Raw genomic sequence first — 20,211 nt, 5'->3', positions numbered from 1 at the left:
TGCATGATTGATGAAAGTTAAACACTATTAGTGCTTCAGATTTGATGTTCACAATTTGATGAAATCTGCTTTGTTTCATTTGTACATAATTTGTAAATGTGAATACTGTGATGTGTTAGTGGATGGACTATCATCACTGCATCATGAAGAATAGAACCACATCAGCTCCCACAAGATTCTGTTCTGTACATTCTTGTAGAGGCAAGCTATCAAAGTCTTTTCACAGTCCGTGTCCAATATACCATTGAAGGCATCATCAGATATTAGTGTTCTTGCATAATTGAAGTAACCTTATGATGTCTCTTTGAGTTAACAGGCATTAAGTGCAATGATACTCCACCAGCTTGTATTTTACGTACCCTTTCTTTCTGTTGTGAATACTTATACAGGCTCCTTCTTAACCTTCTTAATCATTTCTAGTGTGCTCTGTACTTATATGAGCAGGACAATGCCTGCATCTTTATATAATTTACAGTCACCTCTTTTTGGGACCTCAAAGTTCTAAGTAAGCTTCCAGCTGTCCCAGTAGTCACACACACAAACACAGCCGGTTCTGGGGTGGAGCACTTCTGAGAACAAAGCATACGTCGGTCTCATCCCTGGCACCGATTGAAGGAGTTGACTTGAGAGAAGTTTTAGCCATGACATTGCGGTCTCCCTGTGTGCCTGTGTGGGACTGGTTTAATTAATTTGATATTTCTAAATTTGAAAATATACAGAAATGTGCTCGTTTTTACCCTGTCTAAAGATGCCGCCATTTTTGCCTTTCGTAGTTTTTATGTTTACCAAATATTTCCATCGTGTTTGTAAGCTTAATGCAGTTACTCAGCGTCTTACATTTTTGTATTTTTGGCAGCAGTGAAAATTTTCTTAAAAGGAGATTATAGATTCTGCTATTTTAAAGTTTTTCCCTCCTTGGTTATTTTAAATGAGAAGCTATTTCAGGCGACACAGCAGTACTACGATGACCTTAAAGAATGTGAGACATAATGATGTGGTATAAATATAGATAATAGCAATATAAGCTTTCCGCATCTGTCTAGATATCCCAGCCTGTGGTTATGGGAGCAGCAAGCCTTTGTGTTCTGTTGGCATAAACATTTTTTAAAAACATTTATTTAACTTTTTGTATTTGTAAAGTAGAGAATGTAACATTTAATAATTTAAAGGGAAGTTCTGTCTCTCTACCAAATAGCTGTATTTTTCCCATTGAAGCATTCAGCCATGGTATGCGTATATGTAAAAACGACTAATTCTTCCCCAGTAAAGACTATCCCTTTACTGTGAGGGACTGTGTTGCGTAATTTATTATGCTTATTTAAAGCCCTATCATTTAATACTGCAGAATGATTAGAAAACTGTGAAGTGAATTTACGGTTCAGTGAGCTTCAGTCACAGCCCGCTTCAATAGTAATGGACAGACAATCCATAATGTGACAAAGTCCTAGCCTTGGAAATATACAGGCCTTATTAAAGTGTTTGCCTAATGTGTCGGTTTCTGTAAGTGAGAATGATTGTCCTTTATTAGAGTGGTTACAAATTAGTCTGCTTTTATCCCTTATTGTTAATACTATTTACGTATAGTTGTCTTCTAAAATGACTTGTCAGTACAGAATGAGAGAAAATGGGGAACATTTATAATAACACCACAGTGCTTTACCAATTCAAGCAAACAGATGTGAAGGAGAAATGTCCTTACTTTTTGGTGGGTGCCTGCAGATGCTGCCAAATCACTGCAGGCCTCGAGCCAGGTGACAGAAATATGTCAGCGTCACTGCAAAGGCTGACCGAGGGAGGTAGATGAATCACAGGGCAGTAGGCACGGCAAAACTGTGAAAGTTGTAACTCATGAAACTCACCAATACATTTTTTTACGTTGTGATATGTCTTTGTCTCATGAAATGACACTCTTTACACTTGCTGTTATGATGTTGTCGTAATGATTTCAACCTTTGTGTTCTGCCCCTGGGCCTTTTCCTCAACAGGTGCAAGAGATGATGACTCTCCTGTATACACAACAGGGCCTGAGCAGTCGGACAGAGCTTTACCGGCAGCACATCGGAGAGCTGATTGAGTGGTTAGCAGCCAGCCAAAACAGCTGGACAAGTTACTCTCTGGAGAGACTGCAGTTTGAAGTCATTGTCATTCAGTCAGGTGAGGATGGTAAACTCCCTTATACCAGCACTGCCAAAAATGTTAACCTTGACAGCTTGGCACATTGAATGTCAAGTAAAATATTAATTGAAAGCCCCTTCCTGTGCAAGGTGTTAAAATTCTCTTACTATTCATAGATGACCTTGCCTGATTGAAAGTCATTGGTAATCCATGGAGACGTATGACTGAACTGAGAGTGAAAATGCCTATTAATTTATTATGTTAAGGAAATAGGAAAAGGCTGTTTTTTACCTTAAATTTGCATCCTGAAAAAATAATATTGGAGTTTAATCATCCAGATTCCTCACGGATTTCTTTTATGCCACTTGTTCTGGGTTGTGCAGGTTGTACATTTTACTGAAAGCTTTGGCGTATTCCCAAAACGTGTTCAGTTCTTTGAGCACTAAGGACAAAGTCTAAGAACTAAGAATAAAAGCCCATCCTCCCACAAAGCCCAATACTTACATTTTAATTCTGAACTACTAGATTGAACTCTGCTAGTAACACTCAATCTTAAGCATGTTTTAAATTTGACAGGTTTTCTGTGTGCTAGTACTAGAAAGTAATAGGACTAGCTTCACATTATTCAGATTACAGTATACTTTTTAGGTGAGACGAAAATAGTGCTGTGTGAAAATACATCACTGGTGTCAGCACAGGATACAGAGAGCAGTAATGAAAGGTCAATAATCGTTGTTAGTTTATGTAGTAAGTAACCTCCCTTGAGGTTCTAGGTTGATTAGGTACCAAAAGCAAATAAGTTACATTTGGTGATTATACAGAGATGGGAGGAATATACAGCAACAACACCGTTAAGACAATACATAATGATCTGATGGCAAGTCATATTTGAATAACGTAAACTTCTCCATGCAGATAAAAGGCATGAGGTAATATACTACAGCTGGGATGCAGTTAGTTTTAAAATCTCATGTATGAGATTCACCACTGATAACAGTTAGGTAATGATGCACAGAAACAACAAAAAAGACCTGGATGAATTCAAAAGAACAAGAGCAGCAGGTCTGTGTTGAAACTGTGCGCTTGTTAGACCTCAACTGTAATACTGTATGCACTGTTGGCCTCCACATACCAAAAAGGATGTAAAAGCCTAAGAGGAGAAAGTATTAATTTGCAGAAGCTATGCAGTCTTCTAAGATAGGATTTAGAAATTTCTGGTACAGCAGTATGTTTATTTTTGTCCTCAAAAATTACATTGAATTCTTGTGTGCACAGCTCATGTTTTTATGGACAGGGAGGCTAGCCATTCAAAAAGACTTACTTTTCAATTAAAAATTAAAGTCAGGACTTGCTCCACAATCTTTAAGAATGAATGTGTTTTTAAAACTGTTTATGGCAGCCTGTTGCATCAACCTAAACTTTTTCATATTCTCACTCCTGGAAAAAATCACTTTCACCTGTATAGGAAAGACGGAACAGGACAGACTGAGCACTGAATTGTTTTCAGCAGACTGTGAAATTGACCACTCTTGCATTTCTACGACTGAAAAGCTGAATTTATTCTACTGAATTAATCTGTAACTGAACTGGGAACACAATAACCTGAATTAGGTATAATCCTGTAATTTACCATTCTTGTGCTCCAATAGTGTTATAAAGGTCAGTTGTAAAAAGGATTTGAGTTGACTTTGACTGTCGCTCAAGAACTTTTGAAGTTTAAAGTAAGATTCTCTCATTAAGCACTGTCTTCCCTCCTAGTCCTTAAAAATTAATAGATTTGCTATCATGAACCTTTTTCTTTGACCTGTTTTATACCCATTTTATTGTTTATTTAATTTACAAGGTTTAAAGAATGGCAAAAAATGTGATGACTGATTTATACATATATATTTAAATCTGTATCTACGTGTACGCCAGTTTTACCCTTTTCTAAAATGTTTTTGTTTCCTGAAACCGTATATCAATATTGATTGCGCTGGAATGTATTTGGGTAATTATTTATCCTAAATGTAAAATGAGAAAATGTACATATTTATATGAAAACAAATGATTACTGTTTAATTAACAGAAATGAGTATTTGTTTCACAATCTGTATCTGCCAGGTTATTGCTGGCAGAACATTATTGTTGACAGTTTAATAGGAATTCAAGATTTTTCAGGTTCACATATTTGGCCTTCTCTTGATTGCTAAAGTCTGGTTACCATATTTACACTACGGACAAGTGGCCTCTTTTGCAAAGTAGTTTTGTCTACTGGCCATTATAGCCAAATGGTAAGGGCTTATTACTGGCCATGTAGTAATAGCTTCAAGGAAGCATACAAGTAAATACAAAGTGGGGGAAAAAAAGCAAGTCTAGCCCAACAAATTCGGAAAACTCAACTTAATCGGGTTGGTTAGAAATGCCACTGACACTGTCGGATCTGGACCCTTGAACTGGATGAATGTTTTCTGTAGTCAGTAACCCCCCAGGTTTCTTAGTTACTGATTTACAATGCAGCAGGAAGAGGCTGTGTGGCTACATCCTCATGTGGGTCACTTGGTCAGCTAGAGAGCCCTGGGCTGCAGAGCAGGAACCGAGGTCTGGAGTGCGAGCCCTTTTCTCCAGCTGAACTGAGCGCTTTAGTCTGAATCGCAGCCATGTTAAGTATAAAAGCATTAGAATGTCCACTGACCAGTAGGTGAAGACGATCATTTTAGATTTTTCAGTGAGCAACTGGGTCAGCAACAGGTTAATTCCATGCTGGAAAGAAGAAACACAGTCTTGTGGCTGTTGAGCCTCTTTCACCACCTGAAGAAGGCTCAGCAGCCACGGTATTGATGATAAGCTATTTTTCCTCATACTTCTCTCTATTATTTTAGCTGCATCTAAATAATTCTTCTGTTTTTTTGGGGGGGTGGGTCATTCTAACACAATATTTGGATGTATTACTTGCAACATTCACTTGATGACCTAGATGACAGGACCTAACATGAAAATTAAAATTATTGCATGACGTTGTTGGATTAAAGCATACATCGCAGCCATTCAACAGATGAATATTTTACGTTTGCTAGATAAAGTAGAAACCACTTGCAGTAGGTTCCCAGCTAACTTTAATAATGTGACTGTTTTATTGGGAAGGTAACCACATAACTGTCAGGCTAACAATACTTGACATTGATACATTTACTTGTTCTAAGCATGAGTCAACCACACATGGAGCAGAGAATTCCTCGGCTTTGGTGGGGGTCATACTGAACTGAGCTCCTGCCAACAGGCAAAGCTCTACAGCGATGAATTAACAGCTGTCATCAGGGAATGACCAGAGCTATTTTTGTTGTCCACATAAATCACAGAAGAAGATACATCCATCCTTCCATATTCTAAACGCTTCACCCCATTCAGGGTGACTGGGGGAGCCTATGCTGGCAAGCCATAAGAAGATCTATGCTATATAAAGTTTTTTACAAATGTGCAGTACCATAAAATGGAATGCAAGATATAGAACAAAATACAACACAAAGAACAAAATGAAGCAAAGCACCATAACTAACCGAACCTAAATTATTTAAAACTGGAAATTTTCTTTGAAACACTGTACTTGCAATTGTGCTTGTGAAAGCATAACCATTACCATTGATGCAACACAGCCACTCCATGTTTTATATTCTGCGCATCAAAAGAAATGCATCAGATATGACTCTACTTATGCATGTTTTTTAGAAAAATAAGGTATACTCGCGAAATCCTTGACTGGGCGCAGGCAATGAGATGATCAGACCTTCTGAATGCCAAGCCTGGTGTAAATCAAGAAAGAAAAAATGCAGAAAGGAACCAATATGCCCCATTAATTAAGGAAATAATGTGTTTGTACCATTGGTATGTTGGTGACTGGGCTAAGTCACCTCAGGTGCCCATGCCGGCACAAGAACCAAGCCCTCTTTAGCAGTGAATTAAGGTTTCATGTAGACCACCCATATGCGTGTCAGCGAGTGAGGTGCAGACTCGTTGGGCAATCGCCGATTGTTATGTATTGACCAGACCAATTGATGTGGAGGTACAAGTGTGAAGATCTGGGTTGCAGTGTGTGGTCAACATCTTCCCTTGACTGCACTACAACGATCAATCCCTAGGACCTCATTCGCTGCCCCTTCCGCAGGCTCATCGGGTGATAACAAGGGTTTTTCTTAGGAGATGAGAATGTGTAATGAGCTGCGTATGCCCTGCTCATCAGACTTGAGCCTCCTCCACACGTGACATGTGACAAATACGACACAGAGACCAGTGAATAGGTATGTGCTTGTACAGGCTGTAGGAGAGTAATGTGACAGGATCCAACCAGACAGAATCTGCAACCTGGTGCAAAGCATGTGTTCCAGATACAGTGACTATCAAGAGCATGCACTTCACTTTGACTTTGTCACATTTTATCGCTTTATAAACACTATAATGTCAAAGTGAACACAAAAGACTTGAGCCCAAGCAACACCTCCACCTCTTTCAAGCAGGCATTTATTGAATGTAGCAATCCAGCTGGTTCGGTGCGAACAACTACAGTACCACAAAATCCTGATAGATCTGGAACAAAAGAATTGGTTTGTAGACGCTAAAAAGTTATCCGCCAGTTGTCAAGTTTGCAACGAGGAAGACTTCAGAATATTTTGTTGTGTTGCTCTGATTGTATCACTAGGGTTGATTTACAGCTGTTTTGCATTATCTTTGTAGCATTAAGGTAGGTAGGAATTTCGTGCTTTGGAAAGCACTCTTATTAAAGCAAGCACGAGACATGCCATGCCATTCTGAAGTTACTGACAGCTGGAAGGTTTAGTTTACAAAAATGGGCATTTCAAAGGAATTCTTCATCTGAACGGTTTTCATTACCTCAACAAATTGTTTGAAATCCCGTTTTGGGGAAATGACATACTTCCTGTTGCCTGAGAGGTGGCTGTGCTCTTCTGTTCCTCCAGTCCTTCTGTCTTATCTTTTCTACAGCCCTTTGGAATGTCTGAGCAAATACTTGGCTCTTGCCCCCAGTACACTGTGCCCAGCTGTCTGTGTTTTCACTCTTGCCTCTCGTGTCCTGTCCTTGCAAAATAACACGCTCCTTCCTTTCGCGACAGCCTTAGGCACCAAGACAAAGCAGATTCCCTTCATCCATGGGTTTGTGCATTTTGTTTTTCATGGTCGGGGTGTGAAAATCCTTGAGACATGATATTGCAGTCCAGCTTTATTCCCTGTGTGATTCATCCCTTTCACAAATATCCCACTGCCTCCCCCCTTCCCTTCTCAGGTTTGAATAGTTGCTTCCACTGTGGAAACCAACACAGGATTTCCTCTGTCTTCTTCTCTTAATAGCAATAAAAGCGTCAAAAATCAATTTTAGAGCTGGGAATGTTTTGCATGTCTATTTCTCAGAAGATAACACATGCTTTCCATTATTGTGAACAAAGGAACCATTGTTTATTAATACTTGTGAGTTTTTTTTCTGGATCTGTATAGAAAAATTAACTTTTACTGTACTATGTTCCTCTTTTTATGAAAAGATCAAATCCGCCATACTGGATTTGTTTCTGATGTACCCCCAATCTGTGAGCTATCCCATCAATCGCATGATGGTGGCTGGACGTGTTTGTATCTTGAAAAGGACAAGTCGCCTGACACTTCGCCTTTTCACAGTTCTTAATATTAAGTTCATCACAAAACTCATCTTGAGCTTTTCAGAAAAATGAAGAATGTCTGAAAAAAGTGCTTCTTGACATAATGTTCTGAATTTCCATTATTATCTGATCAAAGGAGAATCTAAATCTAAGGAGTAAAAATGCTGACAGGTGGGATGGGTTAATCCTCTAAACAGTACAAAAATATAAAAAAGAATTGCTGGCGGCACAATTTGTATTCATAACAAAACATAATAAAGTTCTACATATTGATTTCAGGGTCATTACAGTGGTGATAATGGAAAATATCTTTTGATTGTTTACCACTGTGAACATCCTTGAGTCAAATTAAGTTTAAAAAGTAAACGTGCTCTGGAACTAAAGTTGATTGTTGTTGCTGAGCACGAAGCGGTAACTAAGCAGTTTAGGTCCTCGGGCAAACTCTTAAATATGTGCCTTTTCCCCTTTAATGTTTTCGGTGTTCAAACAAAAAAAATAACTTTATTACAGATTTGCAATTTGTTAACTATTATACAGATACCGCATTCTGTTCATCAGTCCTGGAGCCTATTCAGACACGCAGATCCATTGGGATAGCAAGTTGGAAAGGATAATATCCTCACGTCAGTATTAAAATGAGTTAATCTGAAATCTGCCGGGTGAAAATATAGACGTCTGTAGTGTTGATAGACTGACATTTACAGGCAAAATTTCTTGGCCATAATGCTTATGAACATGTCTGTTACTTTTGTATTTTATTGAGCGTATGGAGCTTATTTTGATGGGGGGAAAAAAACAAATAAGAAAGACCTTTTCTCTGAGATTAAAAGTGTTCAGAGCTATTTCTTTACTGGAAAAAGCAGCGCTCAGGTACTTCTAGTTCAATAGGCTCAGGATAGTGAATTAGTTGTAGAGGAGTCCTAGAGGAAGGTGGCAGCTGTCAGCTTGGTCCTCTGTGACAATTTCAACACCATCTAAAAGCTTAGACAACTGAGCAACTAAGGTTTTTTTATGTAAAGTCGTCCATACATTTTTTAATTTGACTTGGAGGCGTGTTTGACAGGACAGGCCCAGTCAGGAATTTAAAGCTGGATCAGATCTCGGAGTCTCATATTGCCACTAGAGTACTATTATCAGCAAGCTAGCAATTATAGCAGTTGAAATGTATTTTAAAAAGCCTGCTCAGTACTCAATTTGAAATCCTCATCACAGGCATCACAGTATGGGATGCAATCATTATCAATAATTTATTGGTTGATAACTGGCCCACGAGCATGATTGATACCCCCTCATGCAGTGATGCTGCATAACATTACTCAGAAATATCATCTGCACTAATATTTCTAGTCTTGTTGCCTAGTGCCCCCCAAGTTAAAACTACAGCTTTCTGTTTCAGAATTAGTTGATTTTGCCTTTGCTGTTTCATTGACTGTAATCGTCCATCAGTGAACTGGAAATGAATATTGTTCTACTATCCAAGTCACTGAGTTTCAGCAGCCAAACCTGCTAATGATGTCTTGTGCTCTCCCATCTCTGTAAGTACTGTATGCTTATTGACCATTTAAGAGATTTCAATGTATCTGCATATATTGCCTAGGAACTGCTATGTATCAACTACAATACATAAGACTTACATTAACTGTACATAATGTGACATGTAACAGCTAGGTGGTAACAAAGTAGTAATGAGGCTCGATAAGCACCTTAATGCCACCGTGAAGATTGTAAGAATTATTTGGGGCAGCTATAAAAAGGCAAACAATGCTTAGGTACAGTATATAGCATAAAGAATGTAGCCAAAAGAACTTCTATATTCATAGGTTTATACAGACATGTAGAGAAGCTAAATCTTTAGAATCTAGAACAAGATTGAGAGGACATTTGATACACTAATCAACCAAGTTACGTGGGTTAAAGTTATGCTTATACAGTATGTAACCAGTATTTCAGTTCACCCAGTGCTCTGTTCCAGGTTCACACGATATGCAGCAGAGCAGCTGTGGATTTGGTGTTTGCTGCTTGATAGCAATGTTTCATCATCTTTAGTGTTTGTATCACCATGCACATATATTCCTGACCAAAATAATACAGAAGAAAGCTTGTGTGATGTTGTACCAAAAAGAGTGTCCATGAAAGAGAAATCAAGAAAGTTTAAATGGCAATACTGCTGCATGGATTGCTTGCCAATGAAGTTTAAAAGAATCGATTATGCATACTATTAAAAAGTGGAGAAAAATAGAGACTTTATAAATATAATGGTCACTGGTCACCAGAATTCCACAATCATCGCCAAATGTCAGTTACCAACTCACCTACTGTACGTCAACTCACTAACCTTGTGCACTTGTTTCACCTAGGACCCAAATTGTGAAACGAGTACACAAGGTCAGTGTTGGGAAGAAATGAAGAATGAGAAATGCTTCTTGACTCAAAGAGTTGTGGGTCTCTTCCCAGCCAGGGAGTTGAGTACTGAGCTCCAGGCTCCTTCAGTAAGTGACTGGACTCAATTTTGAATTCAGCTCACTGATAAACCCCAAACTGTGCTAAATAGGTCAGATGCCCTTCTCTCATTTACAGGCATTTTTGGGTTGTTGTTTTTTTTACTTTTCAAATATTTTTTATCATAAAACCCCTCACTATGCAGTCACTGATAATTAACCCTACAGTTGCACACAGGGGAAAGTGAGGAGTTGCAGACAGTTTCCTTTTACATTCCCAGCTCAAAGCTGTTCACCTTTTAAAGCCCTGTTTACTAACATACAGGACAAAGGAGTGTGGAGTTTGCCTGTATCACAATAGCCGTGTGGGTTTTATCTGGAAGGGCTGGTTTCCTCCCTCTTCCCAAAGATATGATTCTGTATTTTTGTTTGTCCGAGTATGTACCCTGCAGTGGGCTGGAAACACATCCCGAGTGCTGCCTAACCTTGCCCTCGGTGCTTCTGGGATAGGCTCCAAGGTGCTGCCAACCTTACTATGAATGAGCAGCTCTGTGATGATGGATGGTTATGGGTAATTTGTTTGAAGAGTTTTGGTTGTATTTATGTTGAATACATGTATTCAAACAAATTAATCACTTTCTAGCAGACTGGTAGCCCTCATGTTTTGTTGAAATTGCTATCTTTAATAGTACAGTAAGTGTGCATTTTGGTTTTTAATGGTTCGGTAGCGTCTGTGTGGATTTGGTGGGATTAGGGAGCCCTCTGCTGTTTGAGGATTCAGGACTGGTCAGGATTACAACAGTCTTGCAACATCCTGAGGAAATGTTGCAGCTTGTTTTCAAGTTGGCTTTTCTCTTAATACCCCAAGGTCTCCACAAATAGAACACAGAGTATTTTATTTTTTATTCTTTGAAAACTTTTAAATCTAGTATGTGTGCATAGCTGCAGTATGCATAAAGAAAATGATGAAGAATGATTTCTTCAGGTGATGTTGGAATGGCGGGGTGTTTTCTTCAGGGAAGAACAAATAGCAGGGGGTAGTCTCTTTAATTCAAAGTTGAGGACTTGGTGGACATGAAAGTAGAAGCCCTTTAACTGAAAGGATGACTTGACACAGTGACTGAACAATTTGTACCACTGACTGGTCTCGCTGGTAATTTACTGACCAGGAATACTGAATATCTGTGCGTATAAATAATGGGCTTTGTATGTTTGCCTTTTCGTCTCTTCAGCTAGCTCGGTTTTAATTTCCCTTTAACACAGTTTAGCATTATATTCAACTTCATCAGTAAGTGGTTTAACGTTCTGAACAAATGAAAATAAACATGTCTTCACAGTTCGTCTTCCAAAATCCTCTTTTCCTTTAGACAAAAAAGCAGTCTGCCACTTACTTCCTTTACAAAAACAAGCTTAATTTGTGTCTGTTACAGAAGAAAAGCCAAGACATCAGTAGAGCATTCCATTGACTATCATACTTATCCACCACAGTGTTAAATTTTTTGTCTATTCAAGAAACATGTTCGAACAGAATGAGTATGTACAGGATAAAAGGTCTTGCTGTCGATCTAAAAAAAGATGTTAGACGCTAAGCAAGTGGCTTAAATGGTGTCACACAAATCCTGCATTTTCAGTGAACACGAGACTTTGTCCTTAACATTGCTGTGAAAGTGCTCATCTTTCTACAGCCTCTCCTTTGTCCTAACTGGTACATAACAGGGACTTGTCTTCCCTGGGGATGGAGTTACTCAAAAAAAGTGTGAGAGAGGAGGAAGTGAGTGAAGAATATTGTCTGTCCTCTGCTAGAGTGACTGATGAAGACTTGTGGCTTTCCACACCTAGCAAAGCACACAAAATACAGTTGAGAAAGTGAGTACAATTGTTGACATGTGCAGACCACAAACTCTGTTAAAAAGACGTTTATTGCTATGTTTTTCAAGCCAAGCTATGCATTTCTCTCACATTGTAGGCGATTGGTATCACATTTTCTCAAGTAACTTGAAGCTATTCGTAAAGAAAAAAAACATAGATGAAGACTGTACTGTATGTTTGGGTGGTCTAAAATATAAGTGATCATATTTTATGTGATTTTTTTCCTCCAAAACCTATTGAATTAAAACGACTTACTCCCTTCCCTCTCTGTGATAATCAACAAAATGGATTCTGGGTCCATAAACTGGAAGGTCACAAAGAAAGTCTTCCTCTTCCTCCTACACAATTCAATATTTTCATCCGGGAATCCTTTCATTACAGCAATTTATTGTGTTGAAAAAGTCCCGAGGGAGAAGCAGGATGTGACTAAGCTTACAACTTCTTCTTATGTTAAGGGTAAATGAGAATGGGAAGGAGATTTAAACTTTAGACATTGAGGAATTAATGCTGAGGTTCCCAGAAGATGCATGGTGGTGCTGTTCCCAACTCTGTTCCATCCCTTTGTCCGTTTTGGTCATAGTTCTGGCTTTGAATAACACTTATGTTTGAATAGGCTTTTACTTCACTTGGCATCACAATCTTTCCCCCTTCCTTTGACCCTCACACTGAAGACTTTGTCAAGCCCCACTGATCACATACTCTCCCAGCCATAATGTTTCCACTGCCAGCTCTGACAGATGACGTGACGGAATCAGAATGGATTGCCCTCGGAGTATTCTTCCGATTTATCCCCGATTTAGTGCTGAATAAGAGCAGCTCCTATTCAGAAACATTAATATAGTTTTAAAAAAGGGAGCTGTCCTTGGGATGAAGAGATTTGCACTTCAAAAGTACTTTTTTTTTTTTTTAATGTTTTTCTGGGATTGTCTTTCAGGACCTGTGACGGGAGAGGCCCTTCCCGTGATAATCCCGGTCCTGAAGACATGCCTGCAGCCCAGCCGGGACCCAGAGATGAGGCTAAAGCTCTTCACAATGCTGTCCAGGCTCCTGCTGAACGCCAGCGAGACGGTGGACTCGCGGGGGTAGGTAGCACATCGAAGCGCACCGCCCCTGTGTGCAACAATAGGGAGATCAAGGTCAGTGTAATTATTGCAGCCCCCTGCAGGAGCAGTAAGGGCTGAGAATGGAATCCAGGGAATGAGTCAATACTCCCGCTAGCTGTCTTTTGCACAAATGCTCCATCCCTGCTGCGCTCATTTAAAATGTAACAATCGAACAGAGGGAGTAATGTCACACTCTTAAAATATCTCTGGGAAAAAATGCGCGGTGAACAGCCTTCTGGTTATTGAGTGTCTTGTGGGGGACTGCCAGAATGAGACAAAGGTGAAAAGTTTAACTCTTTCCAATAACATACCATTTAGGAAATGCTGCAGATCTTAAATGCCCATCACAGGTCTTGGTTAGTCGTCAGAGTCTAGTATGGGTGTAGTGTAGTGCATTCGGTTCTGTTGTTCCAAGGCTGTGTAGAATTGTGTTCTAGTCCAAGTTAGCACTTTCAAATCCTGTCCTAAAACACGCTCGTAAGCATTAGCTTTTTTGTTTAATTGTATTTGATTTTGTACATCGGCATGTTTCTCTTTATTTTTTGTTTTTTATTGCAAAATACCTTGATGCACAGGTTCCTTGAAAGCAGCAATATAAAATAACACTCGTCTTCGTTTTCTTCTTCATCTTTATTATCCAGTATAATATCTGAAACCGAATGAAAATTGTTGCTAATTAGGAAGAAACAGCAGGCAAAAGTAGTCCATAATTTTCTCATACATTATAGAGAAGCTTGTAGACATTATAAAGAAGCTTTAATACACATTCGTGAACCTTTTCAACACTGTAAAACTCAGCAGCATTTTGCCTTACTGAAGCAAACTTTGCAAAAGCTCTAGTTTTTTGCATCCAGTCCAGTGTGTTACTGTATCTCTTCATCCTCAAAATTATCCATCAAAATTAGGTGTATAAAAAGAATACCAATACTCTGTGCAGGTTCTTGATTATTGAATTCTTTGTAACCCATTATCCTAACATCCAGGCATGGTTATTTCTGTGTGGTCCATTTGCCCATTTTTGTTTGTTTTACCACCTTTGTTGCTTGCTTTGCATGATAGCTCCTCAATACAAAAGAGGTGTCCTGTTTCCATTATGTTATTCTCCAGGAATTACATGGCCAGTGGAGAATGCCTTAACAGACATGAGCTGTGTGTTCTCAGTACCCTCACACTTGCACATAAAAACAGATAGAATGACAATCACCACTGCAAAGACTAAATCAAAAGTTATTTTGTGTAAGCCACAGGGGGCAAAATCCTTGGGCTGCATTGTTTCTTTTAGGTTGTGTATTTTGGCTTGGTCTCTCTATGAACAGGCTTCAGATCTTTGTTGTTTAATTTTTGTGGAATGTGTTTAACGTGAATGTATCATTCAGTGCGGTTCTTGTGGTCTCTGCAGTGATTTCTGAATCAGTTTGGGACTATTAACAGGTTTGCTTAGCTGGCAGATGATAATGCGTTTCGCTGTTGCTCCAAGGAAATATTTATCTGATCTTTTTCCAGTTATTTAATTTCTTCCTATATATTCCTGATGCTTACTTGCATTTGCTCACTTGTTAAATATTTGCTCTTTTCTGCAAATAAAATAAGAGGTGGCCAGAGCAACAAAAAAAAAATGGTGAAGTAAGAAGTCTGAATTGTAAAATTAGCAGTTTAGGTGGTAAATTGAAGTCCAAAAAAGTAAGTTGAGCTTGTGTTTAATGATTTACATGTACAAATATAAAGTAATTTTATCAATATAAATACTATTTACTATTTAAAGGTTAGGAAGTTCAGAAACAAAGAACTGCATATTAGTTGATATAATTTGAATTAATGTAGTGCGTCACCTTAACATTACACGTCTTATCTTCCAAAGCACCTGAGTACACTGTACATACATTTCACACCCCACCTGAAATAATCTCATCCTGTTTTTTTGTCCTTTTAGAAAATTGTGACCTCTAGATTGTAGAGAAAAGTGAGGTTGATGTAATTGTGAATGTCTTTCTTCATGTTTTTTAAAGAGATACAAATGCTGTTTTGTTCACGTAAAAGACCTCTGTGCTTCTGCTAGAGGTTCTTACCTTCACCTCTGTGTTACTGAACCCCTGACCTTGAAACCAGATTGGAAATCAGAGTAACCATCCACCAACCCCAGTTAAGGTGAAGTACTAGGAATTTAGCTTTAAATATGGGATTTCTTCCCCCTTTACAAAAGTTTACATTATAATATGCAATTATTGAAACCATGCCAAATGCATCCAGTGACATCTGGTGGAGCCTCCTCATTTTTTTATTCTGTTTGTAATCGTTACTTAAATCTCATCGAGACACTTCGTTTTTGCTTCGACGTGTAGCGCTGTGAAAAGATTTAGAAAGCACCGATGCCGTGCATTCCTTTCTGTCAGAAAGCACCACCCACCCCGCAGGATGAGTCCTACTGCTTGATCCAGTTCCAGGCTGTGCCTTTGATTGAGGGTGGCAAGAAGTCCCCTGTGATGGAAGGAAGTGCTGCAGGTCCTGGACCTGGCTGCAGGGTCTTTCAGCACCTGAAATGGGGACACAGTGGTCATGTCCCAACTGACTCTGCCCTCCAGGCCACACTAAAGAATCCATTGTGTCCATTTCACAATCGCAATATAAACAAAAGCGACCTGGCCCGACCAGGGTTGAGGATGCTTAGGTCTACACTGTCCTAAATTCATCTGAGAGTCCAAAGGCCGGCGGGGCTTGACCAGCTGTTGGTACTGTAATTCCAGATCCCCTTGAATACATTCATGTCAAGGGTATTGACGTTACTACTTACTTTCACAAAATCTGAAAGGTGACTTTCAGTTAATTATATTACATTAATTAATACATTACAGTGATTAATAATACATTAATTTTAATACAGTTGAATAATACATTAATCATTAAGTTAATCATATTATCAATATACATATGTATGTAATGAATCGTAAAACCCAGAGGTTTCTGTGAGAAAGTGTGTAGCACAATGTGAAACAGAAGGCTTTAACAAGAGTAGACGGGAGCACCTAAACCTAATGTGAAAAGTGCAGGATTGCGATTCACTTTAACTGTAAACCTGTATTAGAACAAAGAGTTCAACAAACTGTACTTGTGGGCAGGTTTTTGGCAGTGAGTGATGTTAAAATTTGTAGCGCTGCTGATAACAGTTTGCAGATAAATCTGGAATATAAAATGACTGCAATTAGAGGTAAAGTAATAGGTGCAGTAGGATTCGTTTAAATTAATAGAAAATTACAGTTTAAATAATTCTTGTGTTTTGTTGTTTACATATGTTAACTTTTTATTAACATTCTTAACATTTTGTGGTTTGCAGATTGGTTCTGTTATTCCCATATGCTTTTCAGTTGTATAATGGCTTCAAGGGTTAAAATTCTGTGTTTGGACCTTTTGTAACACATGAAGAAGGAAATGATCTTCTAAATTATCATACGTTATGGTAACCGGAGAGCATTCTAATGGATTTGTCTTCTCTGAGATTAGTCTAAAGTCTTTTTAGAGCATGCAGAGGCATAGTGTGGAAAACAGCATTGAATTCATTTTTGCAGTGGCTTTACAGTGGAAGCACACTCTGAGACAGTGAATGCAGGATTGTCAAGCAGCCCACTGGCTAGAGTAATGCAGGATCTTCTACTCTATGTCCTAGCAGTTTTTCTTCAAACAGTGACTTTGAGTGTCCTCAGATGTACTCAGAAAGCCCTGGGAAAATCCTGGAATCTTTTCAGTAACAAAGAAATAGTCTAGCTATAATAAACATCCTTACTCCATAATTACAATTCATTCAGTTGCTCAAATTGTCAGAGTCTGGATCCAATTTTAGTGTCTTTGGCTGCTTGAATTCTGCTTACCATTCAATTCATTTCAATAAAATTGGCTGCCATTCTGTATGATTTTAATTTAATAAACCCATCCTTTAGGACTGAGGTAGGAATAGTCAGTTGAAGTCATGTGAATTGCTGTATGTTATGTTTGTCTTTTGCAAGGGAGTTTGTCATCTGTGAGATTTGCATAGAGAGACCCTGAAGAGCATTTTAATTATAAAAAGGAAAGCTTCTATCCTACAGCGTTCTTTGTGAGGATAAAGGAGATTGTCTATTTTTTACATTGTCTATTTTTGCACACTGACTGAAAACTGAGACCTCAGACAAAAAACTGCTCACCTACACTGGTGGTAAAGTTTGAACCAGTTCCCTTGTTCAGAAATAGCATGTTCATTTACTATGAAACTGCAACCAGTGACTCAAGGGGTTTGGTTTTGGAATGGATCTACTTTACACTGAGGCACAGTGATGACAGAAGGAAAGAAAATGAATGGATCTGTCAAAACTTGGTGACAAGCTCCAAAGAAAGTCTGCCTAATAATATCAACGGGGAAGTATGGAGCATGGAAATATAAAAGTCTTATTTTAGCTTCATTCTCTTTCAATGTCTACCTAACACTACATTGAAGTACAGAAGGGAAGAAAAGGCTAAACTTCATGATGGCATACGTTTTGGTAAGATTAGTAATTAGGACCTTAAAGTCTGGTTAAAAAGGCTCAAGTATCTGCGTTCATGAGCTGAAAAGACGTGTTTGTCTAATATATTTATTGGAATGCTTTATCCCTTATGGCTCAACAACGGCAGTTACACTGTGAGATATATGATGCCCTAGTTGCTTCAGGTCATTATCATTACAGTTCCACCAAGCTGCAGATTAGGTATGTGAACTAGTTAAGCCTATTATATTTCGGATAATTTAACAATTGCTGTTTATAGTGTCGCAGTCTTTGTATATCTATTGCTTAAAGTACATCAAAGTCAAAATAAAGACATAGCAATGAGGAAATGAAACTTGAAATCTAAATCAAACTATGGTAAAAGTACATTTCTACACTCTTTTTACAATCATGGGCCTTTTTTCCAGCCCATTAATCACATGGGAGTGGGCATGTGTTTGTTTGTGGCCATGTCTCAATGGTGGGGGTTGTGAAGCTCGGGCTTGCTTCAGCCTGGCAGTGGCTGCTTCTGGTGATTAAGGTTCCGGATGTGCTGTCCTGATAGGAAAGGGGAGTGAAACATTCCCTGAACCCAGCAGTGAGGCTGAGTCCAGTCAGGCACTAGAGAGCCTGAATAAAGCCTTCTTCAGCAGGAGGGCATCGGGCCAGTTGAATCAGCAGGTCTCCCCTTTTCATAGTTTACCATGGTAACTGCTGTTTGGAGCTGTTCCTTGCCTCCTTTTGAGTCGGAACAAAGCCCCTGAGAGATAGGGTTGCCAGGAATTCATACTTCAGTATTAACACACACCGAACTATCGCGCATGAGAAGAACCTGCAGTCGAGTTTGTTTGAAACATAACCTGCACCAGAGCTGGAGAGCAGTTGGACTTTGTTCTTAGTATTGTGGATGGTTCTTTTTAGGCCAGAGGCGGTAAAAACTACAGGCTACTACAAATATTGAATAATGTCTGCAATCTTTCTAGTGGTATTGATGGCAGTTCCATGAGCTCATAATATTTTTCAAAAGATCATCCATCTCATTTGAATCACGGGGATGCGATTTCTGGTTTTCATCATTTCTAACACATCTCTGGTGTCCTATTCTCCTACCACTAATCTCCTACCATTTTAATAACAGTTCTTTGCATTTATACAGCACTTTACATCCTAAAATCATTTACATGAGAAAGTGGATGCACATCTTCAGCCACAGGTATACAGAGCACACCTGGGTGACCTTGGCAGCCATTACACACCAGCAGCCCCACTATACAGCAGATCAGGTGCGGATATGCAATACACAGCAGAGCAGGTGGAGAGGTGAGAAATTACTACAGCAGCTGAATGATGGAGAACCTCAGGCTGGCCAGATTGTGAAAGCTCAGAGCAGAATGTAGCCAGGACTCTGGTGTTCATACCATTTCTGTTAGAGGTCTCTCCCTCCCCGTACTGACAAAGTCATGTTCATGTTCCATGTTCAGCTTCTGAGTACTAATGAGGTCAGTACAGAGCAATAAAGGTGCTGTCGTGTTGTATAAACTTGAAAATGGATTACTCTAATACATTGTGTGCACGTCTAATTATATGCAGAATGTAAAGTTTATTCATTTTTCTTAACTTTGCTGTAGACAAAAAAAAACATTTTTTTATATTTTTAACCTGCCTTTTGATTATACTTGTAAACATTCTATAAATTGTTTTAAGGGAAAGTACCACTATAATGCTTGTCTCTCAATACCCTGTCAGACTCTAAAGAGGGTCTAGGAGGTGTGCAGGGAAAATCACAGCCCGGGTAGCATAAAGGAAAGCATGAAAGACTAAAATAACCTGAAGCTGGAAGACTTCCAGGTATTCGAACGCAGACTCTTGTGTTCCTACTGCACTCTGCCTCCCATCACCACTGTTTCAAAACAGTCATTAACGCACATCAAGGATTTCATTTCACAATGCTTATATACAACAACCTTGAGTTTTGTCTTGTACTACAGTCTTTTAGGTCCTGGTTTACCTTTTTTAATTTGTGCCCTCAGTTCTTTTTGTTACACTATTAAGATATTAACCCTGCAGTTTCAACGTGTACATATGGTAACAAACACTTCTGTGGGCTGTGTTGTGGTTGATGTATAAACTTCTTTACACTTATTTCCTTTTCGGAAAGTGCAACCAGGATCTGACTTGTAGGTTACAAGTTTATCTTCCAGTAAAAAATGAACTCTATGAGTATAAACTAACAAGAAAATACACAATTAGGGATGAGATATTTATCTTTTGTCTGTGACTGTCCAGTCGTATCCTAAATAAAAGAAGCACCTTTCATTTGTTGAGTGCATTGGCTTTTCTTAAACATTTTTATTTTCCATTGATTTCCTCAGAGAGTTCAGCAGCTACCTGGATTCCTTTCTGAGAGATATTCTGATTCCTAATCTGCTCTGGCATGCTGGACGGACTCCAGCTGCAATTCGCACCACTGCAATATCTTGCCTGTGGGCACTTCTGTACAGTGGAACGCTTTCAGGAGCTCGGGTAAGTCAAAGCGTGCCCTTTTAAAACTTGCCGT

General features: G+C 38.9%; 1 protein-coding gene across 1 annotated transcript in view; it reads left to right on the top strand.

Annotated features, from left to right (window-relative positions):
• Positions 1 to 20,211, top strand: part of dnaaf5 (dynein axonemal assembly factor 5) — a 42,222-nt gene that overhangs the window by 14,550 nt on the left and 7,461 nt on the right. Inside the window, exons 8-10 of the mRNA XM_088612902.1 lie at positions 1,986 to 2,154; positions 12,996 to 13,143; positions 20,027 to 20,177. Coding sequence (XP_088469028.1) covers positions 1,986 to 2,154; positions 12,996 to 13,143; positions 20,027 to 20,177 — 468 coding nt within the window. The remainder of the gene's footprint in view (positions 1 to 1,985; positions 2,155 to 12,995; positions 13,144 to 20,026; positions 20,178 to 20,211) is intronic.

Source organism: Lepisosteus platostomus, chromosome 19 (assembly GCF_059453375.1).
Source record: "Lepisosteus platostomus isolate fLepPlt1 chromosome 19, fLepPlt1.hap1, whole genome shotgun sequence".
NCBI lineage: Eukaryota > Metazoa > Chordata > Actinopteri > Semionotiformes > Lepisosteidae > Lepisosteus > Lepisosteus platostomus.
The sequence above is the reverse complement of the archived record's forward strand: the minus strand, read 5'-3'. Positions and strand labels throughout refer to the sequence as shown.